The 14,081-nt window shown below is 53.3% G+C and overlaps 1 protein-coding gene across 5 annotated transcripts in view; it reads left to right on the plus strand.

Annotated features, from left to right (window-relative positions):
* The first annotated feature begins 501 nt into the window (after window positions 1-501).
* Window positions 502-14,081, plus strand: part of Mta1 (metastasis associated 1) — a 40,692-nt gene continuing 27,112 nt past the window's right edge. For all 5 annotated transcript variants that reach the window (XR_003847528.1, XM_029557828.1, XM_029557829.1 and 2 more), the window contains exons 1-2: window positions 502-688; window positions 13,467-13,534. Coding sequence is in view for 4 of the 5 variants with exons in the window: in XM_029557828.1 (XP_029413688.1) it covers window positions 517-688; window positions 13,467-13,534 (240 nt within the window). In the remaining variant the exon portion in view is untranslated. The remainder of the gene's footprint in view (window positions 689-13,466; window positions 13,535-14,081) is intronic.

Genomic DNA, 14,081 nt, shown 5'->3' on the forward strand with positions numbered 1-14,081 from the left:
GGCGGCCGCGGGGCCGGACGGAGCGGCGGCCAGCGGCCAGGGCATCCCGGGGCCGGTGGGCCCAACAGCCGGAGGCCTGAGCCTGGGTCCGGGTCGGAGCCCCCGAGCAGGAGCACGTGGCTCTGGAGCGCTGGCTGCCGTCCCGCGAGCAGGACTTCTGGGGTCCGGGGGGCGAGCGGTCACCCCCCGGGCGTTCCAGGGCCGGCTTCGATGCTGGGACCCGGAGCCCCGCCGTAGGGGCCACATGTCTGCCCACGGTCCCTCCCGCGGGCCGGCCGGGGCTTCCCCTGGCAGGGGCTCCTGGGGAGGGGGTTGGCCACAGCGGGGGCCTTCATCCCAAGTGAAGCCTCTGAGTCACCCCAAACTTTTCTGTGCCCGCTGCTCACCCCAGTCTAGCAAGGAGGCACACTTTACTAGTCTTGGTGAGGGTGGGAGGTCTCCTGACCTGGGTCTGCCTACGCCGGCTGGTCCTCCTGTGGTTGGGCCCCAGGAAGCCTTGTCCCAGTTTGTGTGTGTATGTGGACGCTCTGGGATGGTATTGTACACATCCAGCCCGTGCTGACCCTGTGTGCATCTCATTCCCTGGCCTTCGACTCCCTTTCTGGATTTGGAGATTTCTTCCTGGGCCATAGGCCCGATGTGGATGTGCTCTGCTGCTTTCTTACCCACCAGCAAAGTGGGCCCTACTGTGAGTGTGTCATGGGGTGGGAGGGCAGCCAGCAACACCTATACCACTCCCCCATATGACCCTGAACCCTGAGTGCCCAAGATGTTCCCGTCCATCACCTCTCACAGCAGCAGGGTCCAGCCAGCCCAGTTGTGTGGCCTTGGGCACAGCCATGCAGCTGTCTCCACCCCCAGGAGGTGCCCTCTCAGGGCATGCCTGGTCTCACACGTTTGCTGTCTGCAAGGACCTCTCACAGCATACAGCCTGGGGAGTTGGGGCCCTTCGAGGAGGGGCTGGCCGTACCAGTCCCATGGGAAGCCAGAGCCCTGGATCCCTCAGGCGCACTAGCTTCCCTGCTGGGGCAGAGCTTTACCCTTCTGCCTCCCCTGATGTCCAGATGCTGCTGCCCTTGCTCTGCCCCGACCATCTTTTGCAGTTCAGACCTCTTCCTACTCAACATGAGGCCCCCATGGCTCCTGCTAATGGCTACTTCTCAGGCAGGCTCTACCTCTAGTTCCTCCATTCTGGAAGGTTCTCCTTCACCTGTGAAAGGCTCCCATTATCTTAGGCCCCTCTACCCCCACCCCTGCAGGTTTCACGTTTCTCCCTTGCTGTGGTTTCTGGCCCATGATGGCATGTCATGTGGTGAAGAGATGAATAAAAAGAGTGGAGGCCTGGGCTTCTGCATCTGTGGCAGGCAGGGGGAGCTGGTGAGCGTGAGGCTGGAGGGGTGCAGGGCACTGGGTTCTCAGAGCCCAGGCACTTATGCCAACCCCCCAGTCCCCGAGAGCTCTAGCCAGGGCCCCAGCAGGCTGGTGAGGAAGGCCTGTGACTCAGTCCTACCTATGCCTCCATTTACTCTTGATTGTGGATGAGGCTCTGTCCTCAACCTGTGACCTGTGGCAGTTTCCCCAGGTCATACCTGGCCTGTCTGAAGCCCCATGGGGGTGGGTGGCTGAACCCCGAGGCATCCTTCCTTATGCATGGCTGAGGAGCAGGGTCAGCATCCCTCTTCCCTGTGTACTTTGGTTGCCATGCACGGTTCTGCGGCACCAGCTGTGTTACCAGGAGTGGTGGGAGGGAGGGACACTTTTGGAAACTGCCAGTCCCCAGTGCCTGCCCTGAGGTTGTCTTTGGCAGGTGAGGGGTCAGTACTCAGAAGGACTTGCATCAGCCCCTGCTTTCTGGACAGGGATTCCAGGTGCCTTATGGTGTTGGCTGTTGACCTCAGTCGCCACTTGCCATATTTTCAAGCTCCCTGGCCTTTCTGAGCAGGTCTTGATTCAGTTAGCTAATGCCTGGGGTCTGGCCTTCTGGGTGTTCTGCCTTGTCCTCAGGGAGTGGCTGGTGGGGCCCTAGTTTGGGACTTCTGATGAGGGGGTGCATGTAGCAGAGGAAAATACAGGAAACCCAGTCAGTCTTGAATTCCAGATAAACAACCATGTCCTACTGTGTTTCCCAAATTTGAGGATGTATGGGTACTAGGAGAATGAGTCTGTGATCAGTGTTTGGGCATCCTGTGTCTTCCCAGGCAGGCAGGAGGCCTGGCCAAGGTGGGCTGGGTGGGGCAAAGGTGCAGGGGCTGAGATTGGGAGCTACAGACCACTTGGGCCAGTGGTCGGCAAGGGAGGGAACACGGTCTGTTTCTTCCTGTACAGATGCTGCCTTGGAGTTTGGCAGGTTGTAGAGGGTCTGGGACGCCTGCTCCTTAGAGGCTGCCACTGCTGAGAGCCTGGGCCCTCCCTGGACTAGTCTGTGAGGGCTGAGGGTGTCCCAGGGCAGCTGTGTTTTCTTATCTGCACGTTTAATGTGAAATACGGTGGCATTTTGAAATGGAGCAGAAATCACCCATGTGCTACGTGCTCACAGCTGCTGTGTTGGGGAACTTTTTTGGGGGGGGGATAGGGTCTCCCTGTAGCCCCAATTGTCCTGGAACTCACTATATAGACCAGGCTGGCCTTGAACTCACAGAGATCCTCTGCCTTCCAAGTGCTGGGTTTAAAGGCATGCGCCACCACGCCCAGCTGGGAACTTTTTTTTAATTGAAGGGCTAACACAGTTTACTCTGGAGTATTGTCTCTTTTTTTCATTGCAAAAGTTAAACTCCTGTTCTTCTGCATGACTTTGTTTTACTATGCTCGTGGAAGATGGCAGGCGCATCAGCCGGCAGGCGGCGTGCCGCATCACGCAGGCTCTGGCCCTCTGGTGCATCACTTCACAGGCCCAAGGCCACCTTGTGGTTTTTCATTGTGGAGTCAGGCATGGTTTTGCTTTTTGCTTTAGTTTTCGTTGTTTTAGTTTGTGGTGCTGGAACTCAAACCCGAGGCCTTGTGTGAGCTAGTCAAGCACTGGACCACAGAGCCACAGCGTCAGCACCAACAGTTTTCAATTTTCAGTTGAAACTTTGTGACCAAGATGGTCCCACGGCTGAAAACTGCAGATTGCGAAGGGCAGGCGCCTCCGTGGGGAACCTGTGCGGCCTCCTGTGTCTGCGGTGTCCCCCGGCACAGGGCTACTTTGAGGGACCCCGCTGAAGCTTCCTGCCCAGCCTTTTGACACAGCACGTGCCTCAGAACACTGCAGAAGTTGCGCTCTCCCCCTCCCACAGGAGTGCATCTGTAGCAGGAGTTGTAGAAGTAGGCCACAGGCCCAGGGGTACAGCGTGGTGCTGGAGCAGCGCGAGGTTGCACTGCTCAGCCTTGGAACATGCTGGACTCCTGCTGGAGGGCTCCAGGACATTACCCAAGCATGGCCTGCAGCCCCCACAGAGGCCTGCTCCCCACCCTGTCTTACCAGTGGTGCACAGCTAGTCTGCCCTCATGTGGGGTGGGAAGTGGGCTGAGTACTGGTCTTGGCTTGAATTTGTTTTGTTTTGAGAGGAAAAATCTGGCCACTGAACTCTTGGATTAACAACAAAAAAGCTGGAGTAACTGGTCCAGAGAAGGAGCCCACGTAGTGTGAAGTCCTCTGTGGGTTTATAGAGGCAGCACCCATCTCCAGTGACCACCACGGTCATTCCCTAGCAGGGTGATGGTGCCCTGTGCGCACCTGGGATGTCACGGGCTGCCAAGGTGAGTCCCTGTGACAGGCATAGGCCCCTCTGCACCAGCTGCCTCTAGCTGAACTTGAGTGCTCCTGTCCAGTTAGCCAGCAGGACTGACGTGGAGGCTCCTGTGCAGAGGCCTTGTCCTGGCCCAGTGTGCACTCTGCCTTACACCTGTGTTCTCAGGAAATGAAGATGATAGAAAGTGTCAGTTCTTACTTGTGGACTAAGGTTTCTCCCTGGGCTCTGTGCCTCCGTGGCAGTCCCCCAAGTTGCCCACAACTGAGTTCTGTAGACGGGCACAGCAGTGGGCAAAGGTGCCATGCCCTGTTTGGGGCCTGCTGGGGTTCGTCAATGGGACAGGGCCTGGGAGAGACTCTGGTTGGCTGTGGTCACCAGCCTGTGAGGTGATGTCAGATGTGGCCTCCTGTGTGGCCACCTCTATGCTTAGTTGGGGCCTTTGGCTCCCCCATGCCTGGGGGAGCTTCTTGTACCCACAGGATGCAGCCTCCCTGCCTGTGAGCCAGGGTCCTGGCAGCTCCTCTGGCCTAGGCATCTGATTCCTGATGTCCATCTAGGGAGATGATCCTTCTGAGCAGATCCGATCTGTCTATGATCCCTCTCACAGCCACTTAGAGGACCCTTAATCCAACTTCCTGCTCTCCGCTTCTCTGCTGTCGGCTCTGGTAGCTTATAGCATTTGATGTTTACCTCAACCCCATGCTGGTCTGCTTCACCCATGGGGGAGTCAGGCTGCTCTTTAGGACTTTGGAGTCAAGACCTGTTCCTTGATGCCCTTGGGTTGTGGCATCTGGGGGATCCCTCAGGCTCCTGGTAAGGGTCCCCAGCTGGGTACTACTGGAGTTGAGGGGGTTCATAGGTAAAGGCCCAAGCCATGTGTAAGTGTGGTATGATGTCCTGAAGAACCAGGGTCAGAGGCAGGTACCTTGGTGGACGTGTTCTCAGTGTGTCCTGTACCCACTTAGAAAAGAGCCTCCAGGTCTCTACTGATGGATCAGTAGAATCCCACACTACCTCCTGGGCCATCTGGTAACTTGTGCATATTGGATGCCACCCCTGGCCTCATTGGTCACTTGCTCTTGTAGGTAAAGTTTGGTCTTTCCCTCTTTGTGGGGCCAGTGAGGTCGTCCCTGGTGCCGACTGCCCTCCAAGACCATTAGGGACCCTTTGAAGTATAGCGTGGAGGCCAAACTGAGCTAAAAGAATCTGGAGTTTGGTAGAGTACTTGCAGGGAGACAAGACTATGACCAGGATCAGGTCTGTGGCTTACAGGGATGCCCAGGTCTAGCACGTGAAGTACAGGTCACCTATTTGAGGATAAAGTATTCTTGTGTGGATATGGTTTCAGATGTGCTGGGTGCTTTCCTGAGGGCTCAGTCTGTTCTCTGGGTTCTGTCCCTAAACTGGAAACAGAAAACACACTGGGCCTGGCTGAGGTGGTGCTTGAGGCCGTGGGAGTGAGTCCTGGAGGGTATGCCATCTGCAGGTGTCACTGCCCTCTCTATAAGTCCAAGGGTCATAACCAGGGGCCTCGCCTGTCCCCTTGGAACATAGGGGCCTTGTTCACTGGTCAGCGTCTGGTGAAGGTGGAGCAGAGCTGCTTCTTGTGGCAAGTGTGGGCAAGAGACAAGGTCTCCCTGTAGCCCCAGCTGGCCTAGAACTCATTACATAGACCAGGCTGACCTTCATCTCACAGAAATGGGCCTGCCTGTGCCTTCCCAGTACTGGCATTAAAGATGTGTACTACCGCACCTGGATCCCATTTAAAAAACAACAAAACTTAAGGTATCTTGAACTTTATGTGAGCAGGTCTATAATTTTTTTCCAAGGGCGGGCTGTGTTAGGGTGTTCTGACTTCAGGTGCACAACACACCCTGTTGGGTCTACACTTTACAAAAAAATGTTTTTGATTTCATTTGTGAGTCTTTTGCCTGCGTTGGATCACCTAGAACTGGAGTTCCAGACAGTTGTTAGCTGGCATGTGGGTGCTGGGAACTGAACCCCAGTCCTCCGCAAGGACAGTCAGTGCTCTTAACCACTGTGCCATCTCTTTAGCCCCCAGGTCTGTGCTTTTTAACAAATGCCACCATAGTCCTTCCGAACATCCCCACAGTCCTGCACATTTCCCTGTGTCCTTGGATGGGAGGCCGCCTCCTCCTCCTCAACCTCCTGTGCTCTGCCCCCTCCCAGAGTGTTTCATGGATAGAGCAAGCCTTTGAGATGATTTCTTCACTGGACATTCTGCATGTGGGAATTACCGTGTCGAGTTTGGCCCTTTTCCTTGCTGAGCAGCATTCTATTGTATGGCCATGTCCCTGTGTGTCCACCAGTCCATGGATGTTTTGGTCATTTCCAAGTTTTCCAAGTTAAAAAAAGAAAAAGGACACATGTTCCATTTCTCCTGGGTAAAAATGCTCACTTGTGCAGTTTTAGGTTGAACGGTCAGCCTACCCTTAGCTTTGTGAGAACCAGGCAGGTGGTGTATTAAAGTCCTGCACTCCCTGTCTGCACTTGGTCAGATTAGCTCTGCTTTTGCATAGCCTCCTGACAGGTATGCAGCAACAGCCCCCCCACCCCGCCCCGCCCAGGTTTTACTCCCTGGTGGTGAGTGGTGGTCAGCTCTTCATGATTTGCAGGGCCATCCCTGTGCCTTTGCTGAGCTGTATGCCTAAATCTTCACCCCCATTTGTTTTGGTTGGTTCTTTGAGACAGGATCTTGCTATTTGGCCCTGGTTGGCTGTGAACTGATGATCCTCCTGTCTCTACTGTGAGTCCTGGGTTTAAAGGTATGACCACCATGCTCAGCTGCTGGCTTTTTGTTTTTTGTGGTTTTTGTCGGTTTTTGTTTGTTTTAGACAGGCTTTCACTATGTAGACCAGACTGGCCTCAAACTAACAGAGATTTGCCTGTCTCTGCCTCCTGAGTACTGGGATTAAAAGCTACCAGGCTTGGCAGCTGCCTGTTTTCTTAAACTGGGTTGTTTTCTTTAAATTGTGAGAGGATTGTTTATTCCTTTTGTGATATGGAGATCAGCTAAGGGCCTACTCATGCAAGCACTGCTCATGCAAGTGCTAGATCCGAGCACCGTACCAGCAGGCTGTACCCTAGCCCTGAGAGTATCTAACAAATCACGAAAGTCAGAGTCACAAAGTCCTTTTTATTATAGAACACTTAGAGTTTGACGTTTACGTCTATCCTGTTAGTTTCTTGAGGGTGAAGATGCTTTGGCGAGCCATGTCTGGTTTTCTCACTGAGTTGCCCTGACACCTGTCAGAAGTCAGGCAGCCAGATGTTGGCGTTCTGTTTGTTGGTATGCATTCTCACTGATCTGTGTGTCAGCTTTTGCCAGTGCACATTTTGATCACTGCAGTTTCACTATCTTGGAGTCAGCTGGTGTGATTGTCCAACTTTATTCCTTTACAGAAACATGCAGCCTGGTTTCCTGTCTTTCCCTTCAGAAGTCTGGAATTGGCTTGTTGAGTCTTTATTTTTTTTAAACTTTCTTACATCTGTTTGTGTTGGGGCGGGGGTGCATGTACCACAGCACACATGTGGAGGTCAGAGGACAACTCGGAGGAGTCAGTTCTTTCCTTCAGCCATGTGTTGAACTTAGGTCGTCAGGCTTGGCAGCAAATGTCTACTTGCTGGTCCTGGCTTGTTGATTTCTACAAAGCAAACAAGCTAGTGAGATTGGATTGGTTGGGATGGGATCAGACTGGGGGAGAGGCTGGTACCCCAACTGAAACTACAGCAGCAAACTGTACTGCCTGGTTTGTATGACTCATGAGCTAAGAATGGTGTTTACATTTTTACAAGGTTGAGAAAAAAATCAAAAGAATACTTCATGACATGTGAGGATTACGTGAAATTCAAATTGTAGTATCCATAAATAAAGTTTTATTGGAACATAGCCATGCTGAAGCCAACACATATATCCCATGGCTGATTCTGAGCTATAACCAGCCTGCTTTTCCTCCTCAGGCCCAGCACTGCAGCCATGCCATCAAATGTGGTGGTGGTGTCATCTCCCATCAGCTGCTGGCCAGGTCTCCAGGACACTGGCTGGCTGGGTGTGGTGTGATTGAATGCACACCACCTACCTAGAGACAGCGTAGAACTCTTGGGCTCCTGCTACGTTCTCTTCGGGTTCCATTAATTTGCTGGCACAGCTTGCAGGGTTGAACACTCCGCTGGCTTATTACAAAGGGCACCAGGAGACAGGCAGGTGAAGAGGTGCACAAGCTGAGGAACAGCGTTAGCACCATGTGCTGGCCCCAAGTCTCTAGATGGCTTCTTCTCAGGCACATCTGTGTTCAGCTGTGTGGATGTTCTAAACCCAGGCCTTTGGGGCCTTTTATGCAGGCCCTGTGTGTAGGCAGGATCAAGTCCATTGATGACCAGCGCAGCCCCCAACCCCCTCCATGGAAGTGGTGGGTTGCAAGTCCCTGCTCTCTTCTAATCCTGCCTGGTCTTTCTGGGGTCAGTCCTGGGCTGAGGCCCACAGGGGCCAGTACAGCCATCTTACTGGCATCCAGTGATACCAGCTTTTTATATCTGTGACAGTTTGAGATCATGAACTTACGAAGAGGGACCGTTTATTTTGGCTCACAGTTTTTGAGGCTTTAGTCCCCAGTCACTTGTCCAGACATGAAGAACTGGGAAGAGACTCTAAGCCCCACACTCCCCATTAGGGGCGTGTTCCTGTGGCCCGAACCCCTCCCCTGTGCTTCACCCAACACAAGCTGGAGACCAAGCCTGCCCCACATAGGCCTTTCGGGACACTCCATATTTCACTGTCGTATGTGCAAGATGCTCTCGTCTAACTGGAGGTTTTTAGGAGCTGCGCCAGGAAATGGGGACAGGGACAAAGAAGTATTTCCTGTGTCAACAGTAGCACAGTGACTACTGCTTTTGTGTGCTCAGCACACTGCAGATCTCACAAACCCAGTGGCCCTAACCATTTTGAGCACATGTGGTGTGAGGTAGGGATTTGGAATGTTGTGGTTTCTAGGCACAGTGCAGTGTGTGTCACCAGTCATCACCTCAGACAGCAAAGCCTTGCTCAGCATCCGTACTCAGTTACTGTGCAGAAGAAACACGATGCAGGCTGGTATCTCAGCACCCCCAGCTTGATGCATGATAGAATGGTTTAGAGACTTTAAAAGGGAGATGCTCATCCCCAGAATCTTCCTCAGAAAATGAGGATACAAAGTGAACTTCCAAGTAACACATTTATTAGCCACACAGCAGCAGCCAGAGTGTGTGTCCAGAGACGAGCCCACTCTAAGATGCACCTTGTGGGGGAAACAGTGGCCCTCAGCACACCTGCATTTGGGACAGTGGGGTTTGTGAGCTCCTGGGTCTTGGCCAGCAAAGGTGGTGGCGCTTAGTCAGTGATGAGCACCAGAGGGAAGTGTGAGCCTCCGCAACAACGTCCAGCCAGCAGGAGTCGGGAAGGTGCTGAGGTGCAGACTGGAGTGGAATCTGCTAAGATGTGGGACAGGTGGAAGCTAGGGAGCAGGAAGGGGTGGGGGTGGGATGGGAATGAAGCTTGATGGAGATGTCAGGTGCCAGAAAGGCAGGTTTTTCACCCCGGGGCTTGGTAGTAAGGACTTTATGGGAAACATCTGAGTTGGTCACGCCTCACCGAGCTGCTGCCAAGGACAGTGCTTTGCCTGATCTCAAAGACTTGACGGCATCAGTTCTGTGAACGTTTGTTAGGTCAACATCGCAAGCTGACCCGGTGTACAGCTCAGTGTGGTGGCTTGCCAGTACTTAGGCTTGGACCAGAGTGGAAGATTCCCAAAATGAGACAGACCACTTGTGATCGCCATTATTAAAGCAGTGAATGACTTTAGGAATTAGTTTTGCTGCATGCTCGATAATGCTGCTAATTTATTGTGAAGTACTACCACTCAAGGCAGAGAAGCACTTGTCCATGTTCGTATACTGTGTTAAAGTCACTGCTGGGGAGCGATGAAGTGGGAAGCCCTGAGCAGGCGTGTTCCTGAGCTATGTTGCCGATCCCTGAGAAGCCCATGTCTGCGGGAGCACCACTCAACAGCACTTGCCAGTGCTTCCTGCACTGTAAGCCTGCTGTAGGGTTAGGTGGGGTTCCCTAGGACTACCCTTGGGACCTCAACTTTGCTAGGACTCATGAGACTGCTCCTCCCAATGGAAGAACGTGCTGCATCAGCTGAGGCCAAGCATGGGGCTCAGGGTGGGCTCAGGAGAGGCAGGTGAGGCCTCCAGCCTTCTCCCGAGGTGTGGGGCAGGCTAGCATGCACTGCCAATGGTCAGTGACATGCATAGACCCAGGGCTCTTATGTGAGGTTGATCATATGTTCATGCTGACCACCCCATTTCTTAGTCTCTGCCCCTTCAGGGGTCAGGCTGTTGCCACATGGCCCATGGCCCCCACCATAAGCCATGTTGTTGCCAAGGACTGCCTGACATGGCTGAGGCCTGGGTGGGAGACACTCCCAGGACTGTGAGACCACTTCCCAAAAGTAAGGACACAAGCTTCCTCAGCTGGGCAGGGTGTGGACAGCCTAGATATAGGGGAGAGCCCTCACTCTGGACTTCTGGGAGAACAGGCCCTGAGAGGAACGGAACAGAACTCTGCAGAGACCGCATCTACTCAAGTTGCTCCCTGAATACAGATCCCAGCTCTTGCCATCCTCTTGAGAGACACTTGGCCAGTGTCGCAAGGTCTGCCTCCAGGGCAGTATGGATGCTGAACCTGAGCAGAACTAACCCTGTGCCTCAGCTGAAGCCAGATAGTGTCTGCTAAGGCATGTGCCTTCCTGTTAGGACATCTGAGCTCTGAAACTACTCGTTCTGTTTTAGATTTCACAGTAAGACTTTGAAAACTTTGTTATAGTAATACGTCTACACTGCTTGGTTCAGACTTGCCCTGCACAACCTAGTCTGCTGGCTGGATTGCTGGAAGTTTGCCAACGTGTAATCATAAAGTCCGACACCTTTATTGTACCATTTGTTTTTCTTCCTTGATTTTTCTCACTAGTGTTTGTACTTAGATGTTATTTTAAATCACGTGTATGTGTGTGTATCTCTGCATGAGTGCAGGTGCCTGCGGAGGCCGGGAGAGGGCATTGGATCCCCTTTCCAGGGAGCTGGAGTTATAGCTACCCCACATGGGTGCTGAGAACTGAACCCAGTCCTCTTCAAGAGCAACAAGTTCTCTTCACTGCTGAGCCTTGTCTCCAGTACCCCAACTGTTTGTACTTTTATCATATAGAATGTGTGTGTGTGTGTGTGTGTGTGTGTGTGTGTGAGAGAGAGAGAGAGAGAGAGAGAGAGAGAGAGAGAGAGTGCGACTGGGCCTTCAGCACCCTTGACAGTGCCCTGCCACTGAGGTGTGCCTCAGCCCTGATCTATGCATTGCTGTCTTTGGGGTGGCCGTGTGCTCTTGGGTGAGCTCTGCTGGTTTATGTGTGTTTTGTTTGGTTTGGTTTTGGTCTTTTTGAGACAGGGTCTCCCTGTAGCCCCAGCTGTCCTGGAACTCTGTAGACCAGGCTGGCCTTGAACTCACAGGGATCCACCTGCCTCTGCCTCCTGAGTGCTGGAATTAAAGGCGTGTGCTACCACGCCTGGCGGTTTATGTGTTTTTTAGGTGGTTGATCCATTCATCTGAGTCGTCATTGGCAGGAAAACTTCCTGTCTTAGCACCGCACAGCAGTGGGACGTGTGAGGCTGTCCTGCTGTCATGACTGATGATGGTTTTCTGTAACTTCTCTTTTACTTGTTACCAGCCTAAGATTTATTGATCTTTTAATCACTTTTTGGTTCTTTTGGGCTTTTTTCTCCATCTTCGTGAGTTCACATCGATTTCTGTTCATTTTGATTTTCAGCCTCTGTGTTTTCTTACTAAAGTGTAATATACATTCAGCATGCGTCATCTTTGTGGGGCACGTCTCTGTGAGGTTTGGAAAAGGTGTGTAGTCCTGTTCTTACTGCCAGGGTCACAGTATGTCCCTGTCCCTGAGCCAGTCCTGTCATGGCATGGCACCTCCCCATTCTCATACCCGTGCTGCCCTGCCCTTGGATGTCTGTGTGCCCATCCTCAGAGATCAGCGGCCTGCCTGTTCTGTGAGTGCTGGACCTTACCCTGTGTGCTGAGCAGTCGTTTGTTGAGGTGATGGGGTTCTTGTTTGCCTGTTCCTCACCTGGGGGACATTTCACTCTATTTCACCTTGTGGCAAGTAGGAATAACTTGGGGTTGGGAGTGCTTAATTTGCTGTGATTTGTAAGAAGAAAGCTTAGATTTTGTTTTTTTTTTGGGGGGGGGGTTGTTTTTTGTTTTTTGGTCTTTTTGAGACAGGGTCTCCCTGTAGCCCCAGCTGGCCTGGATTCACTATGGAGACCAGGCTGGCCTCGAACTCCCAGAGATCCACTTGCCTCTGCTTCCCGAGTGCTGGGATTAAAGGTGTGTGCCAGATTTTGAGTTTTTTGAGATAACAATGCACACTGATAAAATTCATGAGGGAGTTTTCATATTTTCAGGGGCTGTCCCAGGAGGGCCCCAGATCTAAGTCTAGAACCTTCCTCCAACCCTGTGCCCCTTCCTTCTCTTGGGCCTTGCTTCTTCCAGGGCCATTTACCCTGATGAGAGTACCTCTGTGTACCAGCTGTGTGACTGGAGTTGTGAGGATGTGGCTGACCTGCAGGCAGAGGCCCAGGGAGCAGAGTATACGGTGACAGGCATACACCTGCAGGTGTGTGCCCACGTGGGAGCAGGGAGCCCTTGGCGCTCTTCCACGGGTGCTGGTCACTCAGGGTCAACCCAACCTGGCCGGACTGGGTTCCTGTGTCAGTTCTTTCAGTTTACTTGGGCCCGTTCCAACTGGCACCTCCTGGTCAGCCTCGACTAGGGAGGAGGTTGTACAAAGAATCTTGCCAGCCTTGGGGGCGCTGGCAGTCTGGTGTACTCCTGCCCTGGGACTCCTGGGTCCTGGTGGTGGCTGGCTGGTCTGGGCTGTCTAGGCTAAGTACCAGTCTCCAGAGCTTTCTGTTCTCCACCTGTAAGCAACAACACTGAGAGCTGTGTGGCTTCACCAGAGGGGCACGTTTTATACTAACCTCACAGTCCCAGGGGACCCAGTAGGGTTATGGCATCCCTGGGATTGCACCTCTCTGGGCACCTGGCCTGTCACTCTCCCACACCGCAGAGGAGGCTGATCCATTGATTCTGAGGTGACTGTCTTATTGCTGTGCCTGACCATCTGGAAGTGCTGGCTTGTGTCTTGTGTAGTTACTACTTCTCTTTTGGAGGAAACATTGGCGGGGGGCACCTGCTGGGCTGAAATGGTCTCTGGGGGGTGAATGGTGGACACATTTTATGTAATCCCAGCAGCAGCTACGTGGAAAGGTGTCCCTGTGGCTTTGGCAGCTTTGAAACTGGGCTTTATAGGCGAAGCTGTATTCAGACCTGACAACTTCCTGGTGAGGACTTGTAGTGGGGTCAGTTGGCGTTGGATGTTCAAAGAGGGCTGCAGGCCCTCCCAGGACAGTCCCCCGCTCTGGGCTCTGTCTGCTTCTCTGGTGGTGCAGGGCTTTGCTCCCTCCATTCCTACCCCTCCACCCCTACTCCACACTTGAGAGCAGAGCAGGGCTGAGGCTTCCCTGCTAGAGGATCTGCTTGAGGCTCCTAGTCAGTCCTGGGAGGAAGGTCTGGAGAGTCAGTGCTGTGTGTGATGGCCTCTCTGTTTGCAGACTACGTCTACTTTGAGAATTCCTCCAGCAACCCGTACCTGATCCGCAGGATTGAAGAGCTCAATAAGGTAAGAGCTCAGCAAGGTGGCGCTGCTGCCTGACCCTGGGGGGAGGGACCTGCCCCGCTGCAGGTGGCCACTGTGTTCTGGGCTTCTAGACTGCCTAGACTTGGGTCTCTCTCCAGGAGAGGATGTGAGTGGGTCCCTTGTGGCTTCTTCTGGGGCCATGCCTGGATTTCTTCTTGAGGATGAGCTCAGGGTGGCCTTGAGGTGTTGCCAAACCAAAGTGTTACCCAACAGGTCCTAATCTGTCTGGGGCAGGTGCTCTCCTGGGCCTGAACAGAGCAAGGGCTGAGAGAAGTCTGGGTGGATGATTGTGGAGACTAGTCAAAGACCAAGGGTAGTAGCCCTCAGTGTTCACAGCTCAGCCTGTCCCCCAGCCCCTCCCACCGACTCCTCTCCTTCGACCCTTGTTAGCCCAAGTGGCTTCCTGGCCTCCGGACTCCCATGGGCATTGCAGAATTTCCCATTCTGCCCATTGCAGCCTTGAGGGCACATGCAGCATCTGTGTGCTGGGATCCCTTGTCCGTTACTTGTTCCTTGGTCCAGAGACATG

Source organism: Nannospalax galili, unplaced genomic scaffold (assembly GCF_000622305.1).
Source record: "Nannospalax galili isolate Female #2095 unplaced genomic scaffold, S.galili_v1.0 scaffold68, whole genome shotgun sequence".
Classification (NCBI taxonomy): domain Eukaryota; kingdom Metazoa; phylum Chordata; class Mammalia; order Rodentia; family Spalacidae; genus Nannospalax; species Nannospalax galili.